Source organism: Amia ocellicauda, chromosome 7, assembly GCF_036373705.1.
Source record: "Amia ocellicauda isolate fAmiCal2 chromosome 7, fAmiCal2.hap1, whole genome shotgun sequence".
In the NCBI taxonomy this organism is placed as follows: Eukaryota; Metazoa; Chordata; class Actinopteri; order Amiiformes; family Amiidae; genus Amia; species Amia ocellicauda.
Genome location: NC_089856.1, coordinates 13,366,293 through 13,392,348, shown reverse-complemented (window position 1 = coordinate 13,392,348; position 26,056 = coordinate 13,366,293). Strand labels below are relative to the sequence as shown.

Sequence of the window (26,056 nt, the reverse complement as noted above, 5' to 3'; positions counted from 1 at the left end):
CTCTGCACAGAACCGAATCACGTCCTGTTTGAAAAACACCATCGGGCAAATGTGCGCTTCACAGCTGTCACACTCGTGTCAATGTCTTCTGCATCTGTCCGTGCAGGTGCAAGACAATCTTCTGTGCAACGTTGCGCTGACACGGACTACAATGTGCGCCTCTATACGCAATAATACGGTAACAACATATCAGTCAGGCCACGTGGTGCAGACTGACAGCCACAGACCTCACCGGATTGGACGAGACGGCACCGGCACGCAAACAGACCTGCCGGTCACTCTACTGCCCTACACCGGGTTTGTGGCTTTGCATTGCTGTACGGACAAGGATAAGGTAAAAAATCATATGAAACGCAATTGAATTATTTGTAGTACAGGTATGACATGATTATATACAGCGAATGTGCAAACCGCCCAGCCAGCTCAGTAGCAATGTAATGGCTGCTGTCCTTCACTTGAGCACCGGCAGAGGTTAGCGACATCAGTGGCCAGGACATGCGTGCTCCCCTGGCGTCCGATCACTTCATATACCCAGCTCGTGTGTGTGTGTGAGAGGTAGTCCAATATTGTCTTGGCTGCGAGGATGGTGCTGCTGGTGTCTAGTGCGAATGCTCTCTTCTAGTGATCTTGTCATCTATGATTTAGCCTGGAACTGCACCCGTCCCAGTTCGTCCAGTAGCAACGCAGCCAGTGCAAGTTTACAGGGGACTCTTAAATCCTAATTTGTACCCTGAAATTAATTGATTGTAGTGCACAACCCAACTCTTCCAGCGGCGATGTCGTCACCAAACAACTGGGACGCTGACAGTGAAGGCCGCGCTGCCAAGCTGCTGCGGAAATCCAGAGACGCCCCCTTCGTCCCGATTGGTGAGCTGGGTGTGGGGTGGGCGGGGTCTGTGTATATGGGCGTGTCCATGTGTCTTGTCTCTTAGTCCCTCCGCCTGTCCGTCCATGGACTGTCTCAGCCTCTCTGTCCCTCTGCCCATCTCTCTGCCTAACTGCCACTCTCTTTCCTCCTGTTCTTGTTTTCTCTCCCTGTCCCTATTTCCATCCCATTCCCTGTCCTTCTGTCCCATGCCCGGTCCCCATGTCTCTCTTGTCCCTGCGCAGGCATGGCAGGCTTCGTGGGGTTGGTGGGGTTCGGGCTGTGGCGGCTGCGCTCGCGGGGGGCAGTGAAGATGTCAGTGCACCTGATCCACACGAGGGTGATGGCCCAGGGCTTTGTGGTGGGAGCCATGACGCTGGGTGAGCACTGTGGGGGGTGGGAGTGCATGCTGCGTCTCAGCAACAACACTTCACTTATAGCGGCTTCCATAGCCAAAGATACCACAGAGACCTTTACGCAGGCTTAGAACATAAGTTATAAGATGATATACAGTGAGGGAAAAAAGTATTTGATCCCCTGCTGATTTTGTACGTTTGCCCACTGACAAAGAAATGATCAATCTATAATTTTAATGGTAGGTGTATTTTAACAGTGAGAGACAGAATAACAACAACAAAATCCAGAAAAACGCATTTCAAAAAAGTTATACATTGATTTGCATGTTAATGAGGGAAATAAGTATTTGATCCCCTATCAATCAGCAAGATTTCTGGCTCCCAGGTGTCTTTTATACAGGTAACGAGCTGAGATTAGGAGCACTCTCTTAAAGGGAGTGCTCCTAATCTCAGCTCGTTACCTGTATAAAAGACACCTGTCCACAGAAGCAATCAATCAATCAGATTCCAAACTCTCCACCATGGCCAAGACCAAAGAGCTGTCCAAGGATGTCAGGGACAAGATTGTAGACCTACACAAGGCTGGAATGGGCTACAAGACCATCGCCAAGCAGCTTGGTGAGAAGGTGACAACAGTTGGTGCGATTATTCACAAATGGATGAAACACAAAATAACTGTCAGTCTCCCTCGGTCTGGGGCTCCATGAAAGATCTCACCTCGTGGAGTTTCAATGATCATTAGAACGGTGAAGAATTAGCCCAGAACTACACGGGAGGATCTTGTTAATGATCTCAAGGCAGCTGGGACCATAGTCACCAAGAAAACAATTGGTAACACACTACGCCGTGAAGGACTGAAATCCTGCAGCGCCCGCAAGGTCCCCCTGCTCAAGAAAGCACATGTACAGGCCCGTCTGAAGTTTGCCAACATCTGAATGGTTCAGAGTAGAACTGGGTGAAAGTGTTGTGGTCAGATGAGACCAAAATCGAGCTCTTTGGCATCAACTCAACTCGCCGTGTTTGGAGGAGGAGGAATGACCCCAAGAACACCATTCCCACCGTCAAACATGGAGGTGGAAACATTATGCTTTGGGGGTGTTTTTCTGCTAAGGGAACAGGACAACTGCACCGCATCAAAGGGACGATAGACAGGGCCATGTTCCGTCAAATCTTGGGTGAGAACCTCCTTCCATCAGCCAGGGCATTGAAAATGGGTCGTGGATGGGTATTCCAGCATGAGAATAACCCAAAACACACAGCCAAGGCAACAAAGGAGTGGCTCAAGAAGAAGCACATTAAGGTCCTGGAGTGGCCTAGCCAGTCTCCAGACCTTAATCCCATAGAAAATCTGTGGAGGGAGCTGAAGGTTCGAGTTGCCAAACGTCAGCCTCGAAACCTTAATGACTTGGAGAGGATCTGCAAAGAGGAGTGGGACAAAATCCCTCCTGAGATGTGTGCAAACCTGGTGGCCAACTACAAGAAACGTCTGACCTCTGTGATTGCCAACAAGGGTTTTGCCACCAAGTACTAAGTCGAAGGGGTCAAATACTTATTTCCTTCATTAACATGCAAATCAATTTATAACTTTTTTGAAATGCGTTCTTCTGGATTTTTTTGTTGTTATTCTGTCTCTCACTGTTAAAATACACCTACCATTAAAATTATAGACTGATCATTTCTTTGTCAGTGGGCAAACGTACAAAATCAGCAGGGGATCAAATACTTTTTTCCCTCACTGTACTTATATACAGTGGCTCTCAAAAGTATTCACCCCCCTTGGACTTTTCCACATTTCATTGTGTTACAACATGAAATCAGAATGGATTTAATCAGGAGTTTTGATCAACACAGAAAATGTCCAAACATTCTGCAAATTGTTCTAAATTAATTACAAATACAAAATAGAAAATAATTGAATGCATAAGTAATCACTCCCTTCAGTCAATATTTGGTAGAGGCACCTTACGCAGCAATTACAGCCATGAGTCTATGTGGATAAGTCCCTGCCAGCTTTGCACATCTGGATTGCATCTTTGGTGAAGAGCAATTTTCAACTCTTTGCACATATTCTCAATTGGATTGAGGTCCGGGCTTTGACTGGGCCACTCCAGGACATTGACCTTTTGTGTTTAAGCTACTCCAGTGTGGCTTTGGCTGTATTTTTGGGGTCATTGTCCTACTGGAAGATGAATCTTCTCCCAAGACTCAGGTCTCTTGCAAACTTCAGCAGGTTTTCTTCCAGGATTTCTCTATTTTTCTGCATCCATTTTGCCCTCTATCTTTACAAGGTTTCCAGGCCCTGACACAGAGAAGCAACCCCATAGCATGATGCTGTCACCACCATGCTTCACGATAGGGATGGTGTTCTCAGGATGATGTGTGGCGTTAGGCTTGCGCCAAACGTAGCACTTATGCCCCGTTTCCACTGGAGGACGCGTCTGGACATGTTTTGTGGCCGGTTAACTATCTGCTGCCAGATGTGGCCGTAAGCATCCGTCACGCCCACTAAGGAAATACTTCTCTTTCAGAAGCGAGATGTGTGCTGGACTTGACACAGACAGGGAAGAGATCAGCTACATTATGTCGGAAGATATAATCTCAAGTGCCGTGTGGGATCACAAAGAAATTAGTTTTATTAGCAGCATGGAGTGAAATCCACGTACAGAAACAATGACTGCTTACAGTTAATATCCAAGTGTATTAAAAACTTTCACAGGACCGGTGCAGTGCCCTGACTAGTTAAAAATAAACTTAAGTATAATAATCAAGAACGGTAGCAGCCAATTTTATTAATATTTTATGAACAACTGGACGGTGAGACGATCAGAGACAATTCAGTTAACGTGCCCATTTACAAGTTAAATGAATGAATAAATAAATACAGCAGATCTGGGCTTCCCTCTAAAACATTAAGGACTGGTTTAATAAATGCGTCCATAAACGCCATGACTGAAATGTGCACACTTTAGTTAAATTATAACCTGCTATATTGTAGCTGAATGATTAATCGTGAAATGTGTGTATTTTCTTTCAACTGTAACTTGCCCTGGTTAAGGATGTCTGCTAAGTAAATTATAAATAATACGGCAAAAAGTATTGTTTGCAGTTACAAATCTGCAGAAAGAGTAATACATTAAGGGAGTCACGCTGTGCCGTTTAAAATACATATATACTAGCACAAATGATGATGATAATAATACTAAATAGCAAATATGTATTATTGTTGCACATGGAAACGTATTCTTATGGGAACGTGCTTGTCTGAATATAATGTTGTTTATACACGTTCAGCTCTTCCTAATATCTCTTAACAGAAACGTGTATTTATTACGCTATTTACAATCATGTAAAGCAGAAAGAATAAAATAGACACAAAAGTTATTTTCACATCAGGCACTATCGTGTTGTTCTCTGTCTTTGTTTTTAAAACGAAACACAAACCAAACCCACAGTCGCTGCTCCTCCCATAAGAGGAATGGCCTGTTTTACAAAAAAAGCTCTGGGACTCCGGGACAGCACGGCATGACACGACATGGACGCTTGAGCCAGTGGAACAGAGGCATTAGTGTTGAAGCCAAAAAACTCTATTTTGGTCTCATCAGACCATAGAATCTTCCTCCACTTGGTCTCAGAATCTCCCACATGCCTTCTGGCAAACTCTGAGTTTTTTTCAACAATGGCTTTTGTTTTGACACTCATGGCCACTTTTCTGAAGCACCCAAGCAATTGTCACCGTATGCAGTGTCTCCCAGCTCAGCTGTGGAAGACTAACTCCTTTAGTGTTGCCATAGGCCTCTTGGTGGCCTCCCTGACTAGTACCCTTCTCGCCCAAATACTCAGTTTTTGAGGATGGCCTGATCTAGGCAGATTCACAGTTGTGCCATATTCTCTCCATTTCTTAATAATGGACTTTCCTGGGCTCCAGGGGATATTCAATGACTTGGAAATGTTCTTATATCCTACCCCTGATTAGTTTGGAGAAGCTTATTCCGGATTTGCATTAAATGTTCCTTCGTCTTCATGATGTAGTTTTTGGACTCCATTCAACTAATTACTTGACTTCTAAAGACAAGTGGTTTCACCACAGTTCAATCAGGTGTGTCATAGCAAAGGGGGTGATTACTTACGCATTAGATTATTTTCTGTTTTGTATTTGTAATTAATTTAGAACAATTTGCAGATTATACGTTTCACTTTGACATTATGGACATTTTCTGTGTTGATCAGTTGCAAAAAGTCCTGATTTTAAATACATTCTGATTTTATGTTGTAACACAATGAAATGTGGAAAAGTCCAAGGTGGGGATACTTTTGAGAGCCACTGTACACAGTCTGCTGTTTCTTTATAATAATAATAATAATAATAATAATAGTAATATAGATCTATATCAATTAAAAGACTAATGAGCAAAGAATGTCAAATTACAACAGTGTGTGTGTGTGTGTGTGTGTGTGTGTCCCAGGTGTGATCTACTCCATGTACAAACAATACCTGGTGCCTGAAGACCCCAGCAGACCCAGCAAGTGACTTTCCCAGACTCCCAGATGCCCACCTGAGCACAGCACACCGCTGACCTCGGACCTGATCCCTGCTCTGATGGCCCGGCTGACTCTCAGCCCTGTCACTCCTGCGGTAACCATCGGCCCAGACTGCACCAGTCTCGTCTCCCGCTGCGCCTGTCTGTTTGGCTGGCGCTGTCCACTGCAATCCACTGAGGGAGAAGAACTAGGTTCGCAGACAAGTATTTATCAATTTATTTATTTTTGTGTGTACGACTGAAGAAGAGCCGCTGCAGGAATGTTAGATGGGTTACACATAGGAGAGGGAGACAGACGGAGAGCGGCAGAGAGTGTCACACAGTCGATATATCAGTGTATCGGACAGTCAGCATATTAGTGTATCTCTGAATCATATATTTCAAACAACATCTGGCAGCTTTGAAAAACTGCACTGGCTCAAACAGATGTAATCAGGAGGGCGATTACATCTGTTTGAGCCACTGGGCCTGTGTTCACTGCACACCTGTAAACACAGAGGAGCTGACTTCCATCTGTTGTTTCTCTTTAGAGGGAGGGGAAAAGACATGTCAGATCTCTCTCTCCTTTTATATTTCTTAAATAAAAGTATTTTACGGGGATTTCCAGGTTTGGCATCATGTTTTTTCTTTCTGTTTTACAAAATTTAAAAAAGCTCAGAAGATTGGCACAGCCAGGGCTCGTCGCCACAGTTAGCTTTGGTTGGTCTGGGTTTCAGCTGTTCTGTAATACCGTCCAACTCAATACCACACAGTACAGTCCTGTCCTTTTCAATGTATTACAGCACAAATTTTGGACAAACCACTACTGTAAAGGCTCCGCGAGTCCTGGCCCTTCAGCTGCAGGTGCGGTTTCTCTTATGTCATTCTCTTGACTTTAATTAATTAACCAAGTCAGTTAATTGGCTTAAATGGGTCAGAATTATTAATAACATTAATTAATATGGCCAAAAAAAACACTTCATTTATAATTTGTAAAAGAGAAAATTCAATTTTATTTTTTAACACATTTTCAGGTCAGGTTGTTGTTAAAAACATACTAAAATCCTTCCAATTCCGATACAGAATTAGGAAAGGAGTCATTTTCTCCCAAGATGCACTGTCAGTTTGGTCAGAGACCTGTTTTGCTGTTTTGCAGTGCTGTATTGAAGGAAAGACCATTATGGAGAGGGGGTGGTTAGTAATGTAGCTCTGAGACCTACACGTATCTGGCTGGTGAACTACCCCCCCTTCCCAGTATAAGAAATTGAATAGCCCACTTTCCCTTGAGGGGAAGGTCAAAGGTTACTGACAATTTATCTTGGGATTGGTAGTACTACTTGTTTTATAAGTGCTAACCAATGCAACACTTTTTAATAAATTGATTTGACACACAATAAAAAGGTGCACAGTGTACAAACATCTGTACCACATTCCCCACGATGCTGGTGTCCGATGGCACTGGTCGATGTTTACTACGTTGGGTAAACAAAAAAAATGTTTCCATTGTTAGAAAAACTATCGCTTTTAAAAAAAGCAGTTGACCGTAGCACTGCAGAGTGCTCCGGCTCGTACTGAACTGAGTTACTGCAGCTTTTTGGCCACCTAGCGGCAATTACTCAATTCAAATTACTAACAGCATTTGTGTGTGTGTCTGTGTCAGTATAAGCATCAGTCTGTGATTGGTGTCAGTGTGTTGTCTGTAATCCTGTGTTTAAAAAAAAAAGTGTAAAAACAAAAAATTAATAAAATTCAACGTTACAAATAAGGCCCCATGTGCTGTAACTCTTCACAGATAAGCCATCTCTAATAATACACATTGTTACAATCTCTAATAATAATAATAAAATAGTAGGAATGTTAGATTTCAGTGGGGGGGGGGGGTCTTGTCTTCATTCTTCTTCAGGGTCTAAACTGATTAGACTAGTTATCAGTCAACCCCCACCTGTACTATTTCAGGTCTAAATCGGTCACCCCCCTCCTGCTCTCTGCACCCAGACGGACACTTGGGTGTGGATATGCAAGGCTCTGTAGAACTCTACAGCCACATGTTCAACTGTAATAATACTCATATAATTTAGGGTAGGCCAAAAACACTTGAGAGTGCAGTGGAGTGGTGTCCGCTCACAGGAAGGGGGTGCTCGGGTCACTCCTGGGCCACATGCGTTTCTGATCCCCTCCATCAACAGATCGAGTGAGTTGGCCGATTGTCAATTCAGGCTCTGATGCCCAGCAGGCCCCCTCTCCTTTGCTATCTTTCCCCAGGCGTCGCTTCATCCATCTCGTTCAGGAGGTAGAGGTCAGAGTGAGGCATCAGCCGGAACTGAGTGGGGGAAAAAGAGAATTGGGCAGGAGGGTGAGAGAGAGATAGGGATGGAGGGATGGGGGTGAGAAAGAGAGAGAGCAAGATAGTCAGATGGAGAAAGAGAGAGGGTAAAACGGTTACTCACAGGTCTGACAGGGAGGTCACACATGGACAGCTGGTGAAGCCCTGAGAGAGGGAGACCCCACAACTAGATACTTTATACAGGGTGGAGCAAAAGACATGCCCCATGGGGGTGATTGGCACCAAGGGCAGAGTGTTCCAGACCAGCGGGGGCAGTGCCGTGCCAACCTGTGATCGTCCAATCAGGACAAAGCGCTACAGTTATGGCACAAGGTTGCTGACTGACACAGTGTAATAGACAGCAGGGCTGGTTAAGGGCGAAACTGCTGCATCTTTATACTGAGGGTAATCAGAACCTAAGACGGGTATTTTATCAAATTAAATAATTTGGCTGAAGGACTTCACCAATGTGCGTGTGGGAGGAGGCAGGTGACATACAGGTTATCTGTGCGATCACTCCTGCCCTGGTTCTGACCCATCTCTGACAGCCCCCCACCCAGTTTGATTGATACAGTTCAAATTACCGAGTCTCAGCGCCATCATTCCTGCTGCTGGAAAAACTTAATTACAATTCATTATTCAATCAATTAATTAACAGAGGGGACGATCGGAGTGGGAGATGCAAGCTGACCTCAATCACGCCAATGCTCAGGAGAGCGGATCTGGGATACAATAGTTCTCAGCATACAAAACGTCCCCTGGTTGACTTTTCCAGTCCTGTACTATTAAAATAAAACAATATTTTGCGTGTTTGAATGGGGCAACCTCAACCTTATGAATGCCAGGACCACAGTGACATCATCAACAACCACCAGGAAGCTGACCCTGCGAGGCTTGTGAGTGAGACAGGCAGACAGCAGCATGATCAGAACACGTGCGCCAGCTCTGTCCCACAGAGATCGGGAGGAGCAGAGGTCACACAACCGACGCGTGAAATGGACGATTTTATTTACTACCATAATGTGAAATAAGCCAACCTGGGAAGTTTTGTGCGCTGACAAGCGTTTGGCAATGGTGGCATGCAAGTACAGAGCAGATCGTAAGGGATTTAATCTTGGGGAGAATTATGGGATTAAATGACCGCCTCTCCATCTGCAGTTGAGTCGAATGCACAAATTTTACTGTGATTGCTGGTCTAATGAGGGGTAAAACCTCGTCCAGACCAACAAAATGTAAACTACTACACCAGTATAGCAGGGTCTCCAGTCCTGGTAAAACAGGTCACACTGCAGATGGAAACACATGGGTTTGAGTCTGACGATCAGCTGAGATTCTGAGGTACAGAGTTAAGGGGGCGCAGTACAGTGCAGTACAGCGCATTTACTTACTGCACAGGCAGGAAGGCTCACAGCACAGCATCACTGCAGAGTGAATGAAACACACACACACCAACACATACTCACAGTAACACACATACACTACACACACACACATCCTCACAGTGCAGATCCACACTAGATGTCTGCTGTGAGGAGACACATCTGCATCTGAGGGGGCTGGCTAGGACTGACCCGACTACACACGGTAAGAGCAGAAACCAGAAGTCAATAAAACATACAGAGATGTGCTCGTCTCTGTTAACTCCCCCCAACTGCGCCCTCTGCCTTCATTTTGCTGGCTGAAAAACATAATCCATCTACCTCCTGTTAAAAGCACTCCACTAACAGCTGTAATAATGATGCCAGCCCTGCACTGGTGCTCTTTATGGCCTGGCAGGACCCTGGGCAGACTCTAGCATTTACAAGACTCGGGGGCAAAAACCATCAGGTCATATGTACGACAATTCCTTCCAATCAGTTTTGTATGTACGTACTTGTCTCTGTGGGCAGTGTCCTTTTAAACACCACTGGGTTTTAAGGGGGCACCACTTATAAGTCAAAATGATGTGCCGGTTACAAAGTACATCACTTCTGTTTTACAGGACATGCAGTGAGCCAGCGAGCAAATGTGGGGGTGACATGTTAGCCGACACCAAACACTCCAGACAATTGTGTTAATCTCGGCGTTTCTTTTTTTATTGTTATTATTATTTATTTTGATACATTTGGTTTTATTTTTAAGATGAGGTGAGGGGGGTGGGGATTAATTGAGCAAAGACATCACAGTACAGGAACTTATGCCTGCTGATTCTCTCACCAGTTACAAAACTTTTATTTAAACAAAATAATAAAAATGTATTTGGGGTATGATTAAGGATGCTGAGTTGCCTCTGGAGCTGTACAGACAGGCAGACAGCTACACCCCCCCTCTAATTAAAAAAAACAACAACACAATTTTCACATATTTTCAGGCAGCTTATGCAGGAGAATTGAATTTTCCAAAACTTATATTTATATTATATATATATATATATATATATATATACATACATTATTTTGTGCAGTAACATTATATATACATGTATGCATATACATACACACATTATTTTACAGTAATGTTAAAGTGATAAAAGATCTATAAATGACCCATGGTTGATCATAGTCGAGGTTAAATTAAAATCACATTCTGATTGACAGGTCGGTCAAACACTTAAAACAACAACAACAAAAATGGAATTCATTTTATACGATTATTAATGCAGGATGTGGAGAGAGTCCCATCTAAGATTTAATGCTATGGATTGATGTGCCAGCTGCTGTATTGGCACTCAGACCCTGACACAGGGGAAGCTGTATACTGAGGGAGAAATCGATGCTGGGATGCCCCCTTCCACCCAAACTAACACACACACACACACACACACTAACAGACACACTAACAGACACACACACAGCACTGAAACCACAGTCCCAGCTGATAATACAGGAGGTATTTATGAGGTATATACAGTCCGAGAGCCTGCAGGCCACACAGCAGGTGCACTGATTAGCTAACGTTGGTGAATCGAGTCCAACACAGTACCGGGAGGAGGAGACGAGGAGGTGTAATAGTAATATTAATACTAAAAATAATATTAGTGGTATATTTGACCATTTGCTGTGGGCTCTGCTTTCAGAGGTCACTCCTATACTCATGGACAAAAGCAAAGGTGTGTGATAAACAACGGAACTGAAAACAAAGGAGACGAGACAGTACCAACCCCACTGCTGGACTCGGATCAAGAGCCCCCCTCCCCCCCGAACTGCCCTGCAGGGGAAAGTTTTTTAGCAGTGTGGGGTATTTTGATGCTGGTTGTAGTTACCCTGACAGGCCACGGGGGGCATCCAAGTGCGAGAATGTTTAGCTTACTTAGAGAGAAGTGGGATATGGCTCTGGTTAGTAATACTACGACAGAACTGTCAGTAAAAAGTCTAAAACATTACAATGATGAAAATAAAAATATAAATAATTCTAGTCTTTGCAGATAGCAGCAGTGCCTTCCTCTCCAGTGAGCAGACAGACAGGCAGATATGCATTGCTGTGATAATTACTCGTTTCCATAACAGTCATATTTCTTTCCAATAACGTCACTCTACACCCCTTTGTGTCTGTCTGGGAGCATCTGTGGTTCTGTGTCTCATGTCCACACCATGCTGTCTTTCTAACTGCGACTGTCTGTGTGTGCGCGTGCAAGTGTGTGCGCACACATACGAGTGTGCGTTTGTGCTGTGTAACTGCATCAGCTTAAAATCAAAGATAAAAACAAGTCACCACACCTCTTCTGCTTCTCCTCCTCTGCAGGGGGAAAAAGCTAAAAACACAGGGGTTACCATCAGCACTACACCCTAGAGCTGAACACAAACGGCTGCACACATACACAAGCAGGCCACACAGCTGACCCCACTCCCTCCCACCCTCCTTATCTTGCCCCCCTTTCCCAGCATGCTTAGCGTCAGGTTGGCCCCTTGTGCGCAGGCGTTGGGGAGGGGTGGGGAGTGTGCGGTCACGCGTCAGACTCGGTCGGCTCCTCCACCAGGATTCCCAATTGGCTGCTTACCCTGCCGCCCACGTCCAGCCAGGACACTCCCAGTGCGATCAGGCACTGCCAGGTCTGTGGGGAGAAGAGATGCACACGCACACACACACAAACACACACACACACGTTAAACACAGGAGAGAGTCAGCGGGCTGTACAACACAGAGGACAGAGGGGGAGAGAGGGAGAGAAAGGAAGAGAAAGACCGAAGTAAAGAGAAATAGAGACAAATACAGACTGATCAACAGATAGACACATAAACAGAGACAGATACACACAGACACAGGGACACAGAGACAGAAACACACAGAAATGGGGCAACACACTCCCCGTCTGACTCACCAGGTACCCTACGAAACTGAGGTAGGCGATGGAAAGCAGGGCTGCGATGACGTACAGAGTCACACTTTCCAGCGCCGCCACGTACACCACCACGAAGTACAGGTTAATGGCACACACCAGCATGATCATCATACCACCGCCCACCTTCCACATGCTGCGGGGACAGGGGACACATTCTTGTCATCATCATCAGTAGTACTGCTCCCCAGTTGAATGCATGCCACTCTTCTGGAATGCAAATTAGCACCCCACCTCTCCCGCCTGACCCCTGTACTCACAGTCCATTGGCAAAGTCGTTCATGATGGAGGAGAGGCTGGTGAAAGTCAGGATAGGGATCAGAGCGAAGGGCAGCTGAGAGAGAGAAAAAGAAAACGAAAAAGAGAGTTTATATTTTCAAGGTCAAGGTGCAACCCCCCAACCCATTTCTCCATTTTCTTTCTCCTCCCCCTTCCATAACATACACACATTCTCTCACTCTCTCTCTCTGACCTGCATGCTTTGTAACACATTCAGGAAGTCATTCATGCCGGTCAGGTGCTGCACGTCCTGGAACACGGCCACCAGCAGCGTGGGTGCAATGGCCAGCGAGCGAGTGAGCAACACCCGGGCGAAGCGAGACCAGCGCAGGTTCAGGAAACCCTGGGGAGGAGAGAGCGAGAGAGGGAGCAGACAAGTTTGCAAGGTCAAACTCGGTAGTTTATGTCCTGGCCCCATCAAAGATAGAAAGAGGGGAATACAGGGACAGAGAGAGCTGGAGAGACTCACCTCCATGACGAACTGGCCGGAGTATGTCCCGGTCATAGTGGAACTCTGTCCCGCTGCCAGGATCCCCACAGCCCAGATATACAGCGCTGCAGGGCCGAAGAAACAGCCCAGAACCACTCCCTGCACACAGAGAGAGAGAGAGAGAGAGAGAGAGAGAGAGAAAGAGAGACAGACAGTTGTGTGTTAGGGACTTATTTTAGCACAAGGATTCTGAAGTCCTGTGAACAACCCCCAAGACTTACCCCCTTGTAGATGTCCACCTGCAGGGTGCTGTTGTTGTCGGGGAAGAGGCCGCTGTGGGGGATACTGCTGTTCGCACACACCTCGAGCTGCAACAGCACAACAGCACAACATCACACCTCAAGCTGCAACAGCACAACAGCACACCTTGTACTGGAAAGCAGGAAACGCATGACCGTCACCCCCCTCAACTCACCACTTCCTGGTTGTTCTTCCCGAAGAAGGCCTGTGCGAACACGGCCACTACGAACACGTTGATGAGGAAGGAGACAAAGAGAGCCACGCACGACTCGATGAAGAAATACTTGTTAGCCTCCTTCACCTCCTTCTTATTGGAACGATTGATTTCACGAGACTGGAGAGAGAGATGGGGGAGAGAGAGCAGAAAAAAAGATCTGTCATTTTAGCAAACATTCTCTCTCTTTCAAAGAACAGGTTTAGGAAATGTCTTTGCAGGAGGCCCTTGGACACAATACGCACTACACCCCCTCCACCCCCGCGGGTCCGGTACCTTGACGAGGGCAGAGTGCAGGTAGATGTTGTGAGGCATGATGACGGCGCCCACAATGCCCACTGCCTGCTCCAGCTGGATCGGCCCGCAGCCCTCGCAGTATGGCAGGAACATCCCCTTCAGCAGCTCGCCCTGGTTCGGGTTCACCATCACATACTGCACACACACGACAACAAACACACACACACAGTTATATACTTCACACACGGTGTCACAGAATGCACAAGAGGATACACACTGTCACCGAATATACACACACACAAATTGCAGCCAATCAGGCCACCCAGTGAGAGAGAGGACACGCCCACACACATCACAATGCAGATCTCCCTAGCCAATCAGTGCAGGAAGGAATTTGACCAATTACCTCGTAGCCAAAGGTGAAGGCCATGATTGAGATGAGGAACCCAAAGAAGGCTTCTAGTTTCCTCAGACCTACAAGGGGGAAGACAAATGGTGTGACACACAGCCAGTTTATTACTATTATCTTGATGGCGATGCTGACAGTGAGACAGGTTCACTGGTAGATGGGTGTCTGGGTTGTGGCTGTGTGAGAGCTGCAGTTCCAGTGCTCTGTAAGGGGGGCACACACCATACTTATCCAGGAACAGGAAGAAGAAGGTATCTATGATGGTGATGAGGACGCCCCCCCAAAGTGGAATTCTGCAGAAATAAGAATCACAACACAGTCTCTATTAGTAGTCGTTATTATAGCTATTAACACCATTATTACTGTAATTAGTAGTAGCAGTATTATTATTATTATTGCTATTAAAATTAAACCATTTAAAAACGAAAAACATCTGCAGATCAGAGAGAAATCCCCACACACACCTGCCCACTGACAGCAGGTTGAAGGCAATGGCACAGCCGATGACTTCCTGCATGTCAGAGCCAATGATCGCCAGCTCCACCATCAACCACAGCATGATACGAGGAACCTGGGGAGAGAAAGGGAGAGGGGAAGTGAGAGTCGGGAAGAGGGAGGTGATTATACTGCAATAGTCCACAGTGCCAATCTATTTTGGGGATTTTGTTTACTCCTGATGAGAGAGAGAGAATAGGACATAGGTGACAGACAGGCAGTACACACAGTCGAGGACTGACAGACCGATTGAGACACAGACAGACAGATGAACAGACAGTACTCACAGTGGGGTACTGGCGGTGGCACATCTCTGCCAGGTGCATGCCGGTGACGACGCCGAGCCGGGCGGCCAGGCGCTGCAGCAGGAGCCCCAGGATTGTGGCGACCAGCAGCACCCAGAGCAGCTGGACAGACAACACACACAACTGGTCAGACACTGGATTGGACTGGACTACACTGGACTGTCTCTCTCCAGGACCAGGGCTCTACTATTTATTCCAGGCTTGGCTGGACAAAACCCTTTTCAATAAAGATGCCAAACAGATCAAAATATTAGCTGACTGACTGGCAGGGGAGTGGGGGGTAGAGGGCGGACCGGTACCTTGAAGCCGGCCTTGGCTCCGGACTGCAGGTCAGACTCGATGTTGCCCGGGTCCAGGTAGGCAATGCTCATTAGGAAGCCTGGCCCAGTAAAGGCCCAGAGCTTTCTAAAACTGAAAACCCCGATCTGAGAGAGAGGGAGAAAAAGAGAGATTATTTTGCTGTTGACTTTCCAGCAATACATACATAAATTAATTAAATTAAATAAACTCTCTTCTACTATGGTTTGCCATGATTTTCCCCAGATTTCCAGAATTTGAACCCTGAATCCTGAACCTCTTACACCTGTTACCAATACCCCTCCCCCCCTTCATTCCACGCACTTTGGTATCTTCTGGGATGGGGACCTTGTCCTCGAAGTAGGTGGAGAACGGCTCATCTTGGTCTGTAGGGGAGGTCGGCGGGGTGATTGAGTTGTAATGTGTTTGCAGGGCTGGAACGTGGTCTCCATTCTCCTGGGGGAAGTCATCTGAAACATGGGACAGAATAATAATAATAAGAAGTCACATCACACAGAGACAGAGATGCAAAAACAAACACATAGAGACCGAGACACACACAGACACAAGCACACACACGCGCACACACACACAAGCTTCTCGCAGGTCAGTAGCTGGGCAGTGTGAGCTCCAATCAGTTACAATCTCACTAATGTGTCAAATGCGATCCTCCAGCCCAGTTCCAACAAAGCAACTGCTCAACTTCAAACTGTAACGACTGATAGAGTACGAAAGTTTCTTAGAATTTGTAACACCTTAATTGCACATTTAAAAGGACACACAAAGAAAAATAACTAGATCTACACATAAAACCACAAATGAGAGAAAGCGACAGAAAGAAGGGAGAGATAAGAATAGCAGAAAAGGCAGAGAGAAAGAGAGAGAGAGAAGGGGCGGGGAGAGAAGGGAGAGATAAGAATAGCAGAAAAGGCAGAGAGAAAGAGAGAGAGAAGGGGCGGGGAGAGAAGGAAAGAAGGAGAAAACAGATAAAACACAAGAAAGAGATGGAGGAACAGACACAACCTAAAGAGAGAGAGGGAGAGAGAGAGAGAGAGAGAGAGAAACAGGGGAAACGGGTATAGAAGGAGAGCTACAGCAGTACTCACTCAGTCTGGACTTCTCACTGAGCTGTGTGCTTTGGGCTGGCATGCTGGGGAGATATCTGGGACAGTCTGACACTAAACTGTCTCCCTTCGCCTATCTCCCTCCCTCTCTCGATTTGAATCTCCCTTCCTGGGGTCTCTCTCTCTTTCTCTCAGTCTGTCCACCTGTCTCTCAGTCTACCCATCTCTATCCCTCTGTTTCTCTCTCTGTCCATCCACACGTCTCTTAGTCTCACCGTCTCTACCCCGTCTCTCTCTCTCTCTCAGTCTTTCCAGGCGTCTCTCGGTCTTAGCGAGTTCTATTTATTACCCACAGCTTCCCGTTTTATTGTGCTAGTGAGGTTTGAGGGGAGTGACTAACTCGCTGTCTTGTGGCATGAGACCAACCTGTCTCTCCTTCACACAGATACAGTTTACCTCACACACACTCACAGTCTCCAGACACACTCTCCCACTTCTCATTACACACTCTGTCACAATCACACTCTCCTGCGCTCTTCCTCCCCCCCTCCAAAATTGCTGTCTCAGCTCTGCAGCAGTACACAGTGTCCTCTCAGTGTCCCGTCTTTGTGTGTGTATGTGCTTGTGTGTGTATGTGCTTTGTGTATGTACTCTGCTTGTCATGGGTCCACTCAGAGAGAGAGAGAGAGAGAGAGAGAGAGAGAGAGAGAGAGATGGAGGGAAGATGATGTTCTTACAGCCAGGGGTGCAAGGAGAGAAAGAGAGAGGGAGAAGGTGCGAAATGGGACAGAGCAGTGTGTGTATCTATGCGTCTCTGAGTGTGTGTGTGTGTGTGTATCTCCCTGAGTGTGCAACTGTCTATGCATCTGTCTGTCTGTCTGTCTGTGTGTGTGTATTTGTGTCTATCTGTGTGTCCAGCAGTCCCTACCTTCCCTCAGGGACGGCTCCAGGTCTGTTGGCATGGCAACGGCAGCTGGGAGGGTCACAGGGGGGATGTCAAAACTTTCGGGGGCAGGAACCCTACCTGGAGGAGGAAAAAAACAACACAACAACTGTAGTAACACAAAAAAGTGTAATACTTGATTCAGCAAAATGAACATAAAAAAAAAACTCCACACACCTGCCTGTGCCAAGTGGACCACAGAGCAGCACCCTGGCGCCGTGTGGCACCGTGGCACTACAGCAATACCTGCATTAGCAAAGCCTCATAGCAGATACTGACATTGTGTGTGTGAACGGGTCAATGTGTCCACTTATTAACACATCTGCACCAATCTGTGAAGTTGCTGCTGCAATACACTGTTGCATAACACCAGTGCGAGGAGTGAGAGTCAGGATCATGACTCAGCAGGGCTAAAGAGAGCACAGTCAACATTACTATTTATGCAACATTGAGAGTAAGAATCACATCTCTCTTTTTCACAGGTCTATATTTTTCTTCATCTGTGGGGCAAATGTTTCAAAACATGTTTTTGCTGACACGTCTGGAACAGAAAGCACAGGACAGCCCACGTGTGAGAAAAATAAAATACAGGGAATGGAGAAAAAGTGAAAACGAATACAAAAACAAATCTGCTCGGTTAGCATGACACAGCAGAGCCTGAAGTGGAGTTTGAAGACTCGGACCCCAGATCAATTTCTCAAAGATGAACTGCTGTGAGTCACATTTCACGTCCTTGCAAACTCTACAACACTGTGTTCCAGCATGTAAAGGCTGAGCAACAGCCTGAACCTCAACAAAGGTCAAGCCAGGCTGCTCCAAATCCACACCCGATTCAGTTAACCCAGTGGAAACGTGCAACCCAGGCCACAGTGTAACACTAATGTGATCGCCAAGTCTCATTTTAGTGCCTATTTTAACTAAACTGTTCAGAATGATCCTCTGTAAACACCCGAATGTAACCGTTACTGTAAACCAACCAGCCCTCATGAAATCCGTATTTTATTTTTGTTCATTAATTTATTTTTTAAAATCCAAATCACTTAGTTAACACAGTCATAGCAATGAATTGGTATGAACCCTACATAATGTTGTCATTGTTTATTCTGGACTGTGATACTCTTAACTATAACTACACACCAAGTGCATTTGTAAATGTCATTTCAGCCACTGCAACAGAAACTTGAAATGCAATTGACCAGAAGAGTGGTGTGTCTGAATGGAGGTCTTAGTAATAACTAAAAAATAATTAAGAAAACTCCCTCCTCCTTCTCCTCCTGCTGGAATTACTGTCAGAGAGCAGTGGGGGGGCTGGAGGATGAAAGTGTGGAGCCCTGGTCGATAAGTCAGTCAGCCCAACAGAGAGCCAGTGAGAGAGAGTAAAGAGTGAGGGACTGAGCGAGGGAGGGAGGGAGGGAGGGAAAGAATGAGTGGCAGGAATGCTGTTGTTCTGCGAGAGATGGGGGGGGAGGGGTGTGTGGTCTGTATCACAAGTTTATCCCCCCTCCCTCCCTCCCTCCCTCAATTCCTCTCCTTGGCTCCTATCTGTGGCTCCCAGCTCTCTCTATCGGTCTCCCTCTCCAACGTCCACTTGGGCCCACATGCCCCACACCCAGCAACTCCCAGAGGGGCATGCTGGGAACCCAAGTGACAGCAGGCCTCATTTCAGCCTGGGCATGTGTTCCCAGGTCTGAAACAGGAGCAGCGCTCTCATGTCAGTAAGAGACAAATGGTTGTACCAGGGTTGTACTGTACTACAGCACAGGGTGCCAATGCACTACAATGCACAGTTGTTCCTGGACTGTTAGACTGTGGGCAACCACTGCAACTCTTTTTTCCCAGCTCTGCCACCCAGCTGCAGCTTTGTACATTGAGACAGGAGTGTGAGGGGGGTAATTAAACTGCAGACACAGACATACAGGCTGGCAGACACACACGCCCCACTATCGCCCACACACACAGGTCCAAACCGACACACACACACACACACACACACACACACACACGTGTCTTTACACCCCCCCAACACCACACAGGCAGAGACAGACACAAACACACCTGCGTCGGCACTGTCAACAATACTAGGCCACCAGACCACCCACCCACACATAACCGAGTGTAAACCATCAACAACACTGGTTACACAAACACACACACACTCTGGGCTCTGAGCAGGGGGTGTGGGCAGGCAGCTACTGCAGGTAATACAGGAAGTGAAGCTGCTGTTAATATGCTGGCATTCCATGTCCTGAGCGCAGGCACCATGCCAACTAAAGCAACGCATTTGTATTTAATGATAGCCCAGTGGCACACAGTCTCGTCCCAAAACACACACACACACACACACTGGAATGATGTGTGTGCTTGTGACAGACCGGGCACTATAAGGTACCAGCAGAAGCTGGGTTCTCACTAACATCATAGGGAGAGAGAAGCAGTGGGAGAGAGGGAGAGGAGGGGGAGAGAGAGAGAGAGAGAGGCAGTGGGAGACGGGGAAGGAGAGGTTTGGGGGGGCGAGAGAGACTGATCCCATGACTTTTCCAAACTTAGGGAGCTTGCCTAATTTCTTCTCACGGTCAATTAAGACACTTTTACCCACAGCGAGTTACATAAACCAGTAGTGAGCGAAACACGGCATCCACTGGACTGAACCGAACCGGATTGGACTAGTCCGTCTACTGTCCGTTATTTCATGACAGTCGTTTACAACAAAGATGTCAGGTCGAAAATACTACTGCTCCTGCCACTGCTGGCAATAACGATATCATAACGGTTACACAGTCTGCATCCTGTTTTTGCGTCCCAAATAAAACACGGCACACTGCTGGTGACAACATCTCTTCAAAGCCAAAGTCCAGCTGGCGAGGGTGAAACAAGCAAACCAAAAAAACAAGGCAATACATCCGTCACTCCAAGGTACGGGCACTCCAGCATTACAACACGTAATTGCAACAACGGAAATATAAATTACAACACGAAACTGTCACTGACACACACACACACACACACACTGATACTGACAGCTGGTCAGTTATTGGTCCAAAGAGCAAAGTAGAGTCACATACCTAGCAAGAGGTGAGGAGCGCTGTGGACAGCAGCCTTATTCTCCCGCAGCGCAGTAATATAACACTGAACACGCACAGCAAGTTGTGTCTATTGCAAGCAGTGTCATAGATAACGATAAACACTCGTTTCAAAACTGTAACTATCTCTCTCTCTCTCTCTCTCTCACACAGTCCTACTTTTCCTCTCGCTCATACAATACAGTTCACATTTTCTCTCTACGAACAGACAATATTCTGTGACGACAGATATTAAACTACCATTCGCATTGCACTAAACTAACAAATCCAGGCGGAATAAAGGCAGATCCAATTGCAAAGCACCAATGTTATTCTGTAAAAGATTTTTGTATGGGACAGTTCAAATGCCTGAGTACAGTCTATAGCGGAGTGAGCACGACACCCAAACGATTCCAGCAAAAAAACAACAACAACAATTGTACTTACCTAGTCGGTATAAGATCTTTTAAAGTAAATACAAATGTGTATACATGAATTAAACCAGACATTGCCAGGACACATTGCCTGCATTCACGACACGCAGACTGCACAGCGGTAAGCCCGAGCAAGGTCGGCGTGTGAGAAAACGCAGCCGGAAAACACGTCACCAGGTCGCGCTGCTCTGGCTCGTTATAGGTCTCGTTGGTGTGCAATTTCACACAGGTATGCGCAGATCTGCACAATTCCGCCAGGACTATTGGTATAGCAGCGCAGGTCTGCGTAGAACTGCACAAATTCTATTCTATTCTGCACAGCTGCGCTGCTTCTCAGGGGGCGCCGCGCTAGAGCAGACCCGTCTTTACCACCGCAAGCTGACCCAGGGGGCATAGGCGACTGGATACCAGCCCCACTCAGTGCCAGCCAGGCTGGGCTGACCCCTCGAGTCTTCTCGTGTCTCCCATGGATGGCACACCTAATACGATCATGTAATAAACGGTGACATTGTTCGTTTGTTTTATTTTACTTTATATTAGCATTTGATATATTGCACTTAATTACTATGAATATTGATGTGGTGTTTGTATGATTGTTTTTTACAGTACAACTACTCCAGCTCCACCACTAAAGCTGTCCACGCTGCATCGCACAGATCATGACGTCAGGCGCAGACTCCCATCGACAATCTAGCCGGCAAAAAAAGTGGACGCCTTCATATAGCGCAGATTTTCCCAGTTCTGCGCGGGTGTTCGCTGCTCCACCAATGGGGTTGGTGAGATTCTACAGATCTGCGCAGATCTGCGGAAATCTGCGCTACACGAAGGCGACCAGTGTTCTGAACGCAGGTGTCCAGGAGTCTCAGCAGCCATTGCTTACGGCACAGCGCTCTCTGGACAACGACAGTCTGTGACGACACAGAGAGTACAGTTCTCTTGTGGGATTGGGCTTTAGAACATACTGTCTTGTTCTCTTGCAAGAGGTTTATTATTATTATTATTATTATTATTATTATTATTATTATTATTATTATTATTATTACCACCTTGGGACAATCACTAACTCCTCCCACAGACCTTGCTCTACACATACCAAACTTTGTACAGTTATCCAGCCTGATAACTAGTACGTTGCTTGTGCTTTTTAATCGCTGTACTACACCGTACTGTATTGTACAGTATACACTGCAGACTATTATAATGTTCTGCATTGACAATAAACTGCAACAATACAACATACACACAGATCAGTGGTGGAGTGGTAATATAAAAATTGAGTATACTGGGCTAAAGAGGCTGCATCACTTCTGGCCACTACAACAAGCTCCTGTAGCCTATGACACGCCACACTTACACTTACACACTTTGAATCTGATTGAACAATAGCATGCTTGAATCTGCTTCCCTGGTGGGGAAGGACAAAACCTAGTACGAACCAATAGTAATTTATTTATTTATTTATTTCATGATTGCATGTTCGACAATGAAACATGAAATACATACATGTTGAAATAATTAAACAAATGATTAAATATTTAAATTAATACATAACAGGAACAGTATATATTCCGTAATGTAGCTAAACCGTGGTAAACTAGAAAGCTGGTAAACAGCCCATCACTAATTTGGAGTTTTAATTTCGTCAACGAAAACTATGACGAAAAATATTCGTCAACGTCCTATTTTCAGTGGCGATAACTATTACGATAAATAGACGAAATACTGTGAAAAAACGATAACTAAAAATAAATGTCTTCTAATTTTAGTTGACTAAAATGTGACGAACGAAAATTAAACACAACACTAATGGACATAAATTACAGTATTTTGCGTGGCAGCCGGTCAAGGAGCTGTTTCATGGTCTAATCATAATTATGCATGCCTTGACTCGGCCATCGCGTTCGTGTAGCGCAGCTAATCGCAGTTCTGCGCAGGTCTGCGCTGCTCCATCAATGGGATTGGTGGGACTCTGCAGCTCTGCACAGAAATGCGGATATCTGCGCAACAGAATGTGACCCGATTTTACACACGCGTGTGTTTCGTTTAACGTTGAACGTGCATGATGTGGTTTGCTGTATTGTGATAATCGTGTTGATACAGATTGTGTGATGTTAAACGCCAGTTCTTTTGAATACACGACTGCTAAGTGCGGCTCTTGTAATTAGTAAAGATAGGATCTAATTGGTTAACGTAGAAGTACAGTAAATTAAGCTCTTACAGCACGAACCACAATTCATGCTTGGCTACTATATGCGTATGCTTTAAATATCACTTTAAACATTCAATATTTTGTGTATCAGCGGGGGAAGTTTTCAAAACGAAATATTAATGCAAAAGCCATTTGAAATTGTAATATTGTCAGCGAATGTGCGTACTGGAATATAGGAATACAAATGAAATGACTGTATTTGCATTTTGACCTAAATAACGCGTGGGTAAATGAAAAATGAAAATGCAATTGTGTAATTACATTTGCATTTGAATAAAGTCCACTATGTGCTTCCATACTGTTTTTGTAACTCTAGTCTTATTACCCACAATTTCAAGAGATACTTCAAACTTGTGACCATGAAGTTTACAATACCTGTTTGTGATTTGATTTCAAATACATTTCAAATTAAGTCAATCAATATGTTTATGTTTGCACTCATCCACTAATTGATGTAAACATCTGGCATCAGACATAATGCTGATAATGAAATAATAATAAAATAAAAAAACATGGACTAAAATGGGACAAAAATGACATTGAGTAAAAGTAGACTAAAATGAGTTTTCGTCGACTAATATTAACTAAAACTAATGAAATAACTAAAATGTGACTAAAACTGATAAGCATTTTGGTCAAAAGAGTAAGACTAAAACTAAATCTAAAATAGCTGCCAAAATTAACACTGCTAATGTGGACATTAATTTATTATTAATTAAAATATTATTATTATTATTATTATTATTATTATTATTATTATTACTTACATATACGTATACTAACTTACATACTGCCATGAACATGAACTTATCTATTAAACTACAGCTACTAACCTACTTTTACTTATTAGTTAATGTACATACACTTCGATTACAAACTATCCACTAATATTAACCAGCACACTACCAGAATAAAAGTAGATATCTAATAATATATAATGCAAACTATACTGTCACACGCAGACAAGGTATCTGCAGACACTTTTAATTAGTGTTATTTGAAACCTCTGTACGTCTATTACCTTTTTAATTCAAGCTGACGCAGTTCAAGTAGCCCAGGGCGTGCAATTAGAGTGCATATTAATAAATGATTATGGATGACAAACGAAAGATCCAAACACACACCGAGTCCTCGCCGGTGTCGTTACTTCAATATTGACAGTCAATACCTGGTCAGACACCGTGCTGCGCATGCGCACGCGGTCAGGGGAAGACTGCCTGAGCTTAAACCCTGAACTGGGTTTGTTTTGACAGATCTGTATATCTATATATCTCCCATTTTTCTCTGTTTGCTGTTTGAAACGTTTCCCACCTCGGACCACCGCGACACTCAGCACGGCGCTGCACCTGACCGCCCACACGTCTCCTCACCTGGGCTGAAAAGGGTGAAAATCCTCGGTGTCCCAAAGCGCCTCATCTTTGCTGCTACTGAAGCGTCGATGCCAGGAAAACGTTAGCGCGGACAGGTCATGCTGGCCACTTTAATGCGGTATAATAAATACCCTATTGTATTGATGAAAGAAAATGAAAATGAAAGACTGTCATAACGTAAGATCTCCCGTATCGCTGTACAGCCGGCGAGAGAGTTCCAGCGTCATCACGTGGAGTCCAAGAAGTTCAAAGTCGCGTTTTTTGCCAAGACGTGCGAACCGGCAGAGTCCATTCACTGCAACAACAGTGTCGGATCAGGTGCGTCCCGCTGCCATTCGCCCTGGCTCTCCCGGGATGGAGGAAACGCGGAAAAATAACTAGGGCCTACACATTGTCCCAGTATGGCCACCGTACAATGTGCAGCGCTCCCCGTCCTCCTGTGCTACTGTAAAAATGTGCCTTTTAGAGAATACGGATATACGCATGTGTGTCTGCACTTACTAGCTTATTTACTAGCATGTGTGCTTATGTTACTTTGGACTGGTTGTATTACTGCATGTTTTTTATTATTATCTAATAAATAAATAAAATATAAATATGTGTCTTTTAAGCACTGTGTCAAGGCCTTATTCGGTGGTGTATGTCCCTGTAGGTCACATCATTACACAAAGAGTGGTAGAGGTCTGGAACAAGTGACTTCTACATATGGTAGAAGCTGACTCACTGACTGATTGATACACTGACTGATACTGACTGACTGCGTGGGTTCCTTCAGGATGTGTTTGTATAGAAATTGGTATCCCAGCCTGTAGACACTCAGCCACGTACAGTCAGATTTTATTGAAAAAAGGCAACACACGCAGTGGTTCCCATGATTACAGCCAAGGACATTACAACCAGAACAAAGAAAAGAAGAAGACAAGGGGAAAAAAAGGTTTAGCATAATAATTAAGGCAAACATGGTGTGTTACTTCCGCTGAAACTTCATAGAACTGCCCCCATCTCCAAAATCTGTATATATATTATAACCTGTCTTAGAAACTCTGTTTTGGGGATATTAATCAAACACACCCACACATCATACCTCCATTAGTGAATGTACTTCATTTGGGTAATTATCCTTCACCCCACAGCAAAAATCACACTTCTGTCAGCACTAAATAATGACTAACATAGTCCCTCTGGGTCCTGCAGCCCACTGAATAACACTGAGCATCCGCAGGAAGAGAGAGGCCAGGAGAGACGTGAGCCACACACGCTGAGGACACTGAGGGAAACAGAAGGCCATCCCACACCCTTCTCTCTCATCTGCTGCAGAATGGGTTAACTTTCTGATCCCAGGTTTAAGGAACTGCTTCCTGCATCTTGGTAACTGGCCAGTTAGAGGCTGGCTCCACTGCTGTAGGGCTGGAGTTCAAGGTCATTGTGGTATCTGGCCTGCCTGCCAGGGCCTGAGTGGAAGCCTGGGGGTCACAGTGGGGGGCACCTCCAGTTTGGGAGTGAGATCCTGAGTCTCCTGTCTCCTCAGCCCCCCAGCAAGTTTCCCTCTCAGCCCGATTCTCAGTAGTGTCAGTGCTGTCACTCTCCTCATCTCGCTCTCCCTCCCCCTCTACTACTCCATTATGCACCCCCTCT

At 45.4% G+C, this 26,056-nt stretch overlaps 2 protein-coding genes across 7 annotated transcripts; one reads left to right on the top strand and one right to left on the bottom strand.

The window, feature by feature from the left end:
- The first annotated feature begins 227 nt into the window (after positions 1-227).
- LOC136752854 (HIG1 domain family member 1C-like) lies at positions 228-6,359 on the top strand. 2 transcript variants are annotated; one of them, XM_066708528.1, is made up of 4 exons: positions 228-334; positions 772-867; positions 1,111-1,245; positions 5,685-6,359. In XM_066708528.1, exons 2-4 carry the CDS (start codon positions 777-779, stop codon positions 5,747-5,749), a joined length of 291 nt encoding a protein of 96 aa, XP_066564625.1. In that variant the 5' UTR covers positions 228-334; positions 772-776; the 3' UTR covers positions 5,750-6,359. The 2 variants fall into 2 exon arrangements, with proteins under 2 accessions (XP_066564625.1, XP_066564624.1); XM_066708527.1 differs by having other exon boundaries at positions 751-867.
- A 361-nt stretch (positions 6,360-6,720) lies between these two features.
- slc11a2 (solute carrier family 11 member 2) lies at positions 6,721-24,834 on the bottom strand. Of its 5 annotated transcripts, none has more exons than XM_066708522.1 (17): positions 24,422-24,834; positions 17,335-17,430; positions 15,667-15,812; positions 15,345-15,470; positions 15,028-15,147; positions 14,710-14,816; positions 14,468-14,538; positions 14,243-14,310; positions 13,876-14,031; positions 13,561-13,719; positions 13,367-13,453; positions 13,125-13,244; positions 12,849-12,998; positions 12,637-12,710; positions 12,359-12,512; positions 12,038-12,091; positions 6,721-8,058 (listed from the first exon to the last, which is right to left on the bottom strand). In XM_066708522.1, the coding sequence occupies exons 1-17, from the start codon at positions 24,465-24,467 to the stop codon at positions 7,987-7,989; spliced, it is 1,806 nt and encodes a 601-aa protein (XP_066564619.1). In that variant the 5' UTR covers positions 24,468-24,834; the 3' UTR covers positions 6,721-7,986. The 5 variants fall into 5 exon arrangements, with proteins under 5 accessions (XP_066564619.1, XP_066564621.1, XP_066564622.1 ...); XM_066708524.1 differs by lacking the exon at positions 24,422-24,834 and adding an exon at positions 20,856-20,996; XM_066708525.1 differs by lacking the exon at positions 24,422-24,834 and adding an exon at positions 20,412-20,458.
- Positions 24,835-26,056: the final 1,222 nt, after the last annotated feature.

Excerpts from the sequence above, each read along its gene's own strand:
- LOC136752854 (XM_066708528.1), top strand. The coding sequence starts at position 777 with ATGTCGTCACCAAACAACTGGGACGCTGACAGTGAAGGCCGCGCTGCC. Across the intron at positions 868-1,110 it reads CGCCCCCTTCGTCCCGATTG|GCATGGCAGGCTTCGTGGGG; the intron begins GTGAGCTGGGTG and ends GTCCCTGCGCAG. Across the intron at positions 1,246-5,684 it reads GGTGGGAGCCATGACGCTGG|GTGTGATCTACTCCATGTAC; the intron begins GTGAGCACTGTG and ends TGTGTGTCCCAG.
- slc11a2 (XM_066708522.1), bottom strand. The coding sequence starts at position 24,467 with ATGAGGCGCTTTGGGACACCGAGGATTTTCACCCTTTTCAGCCCAG. Across the intron at positions 14,817-15,027 it reads GCCACCGCCAGTACCCCACT|GTTCCTCGTATCATGCTGTG; the intron begins GTGAGTACTGTC and ends TTCTCTCCCCAG. Across the intron at positions 12,092-12,358 it reads TCAGTTTCGTAGGGTACCTG|ACCTGGCAGTGCCTGATCGC; the intron begins GTGAGTCAGACG and ends TTCTCCCCACAG.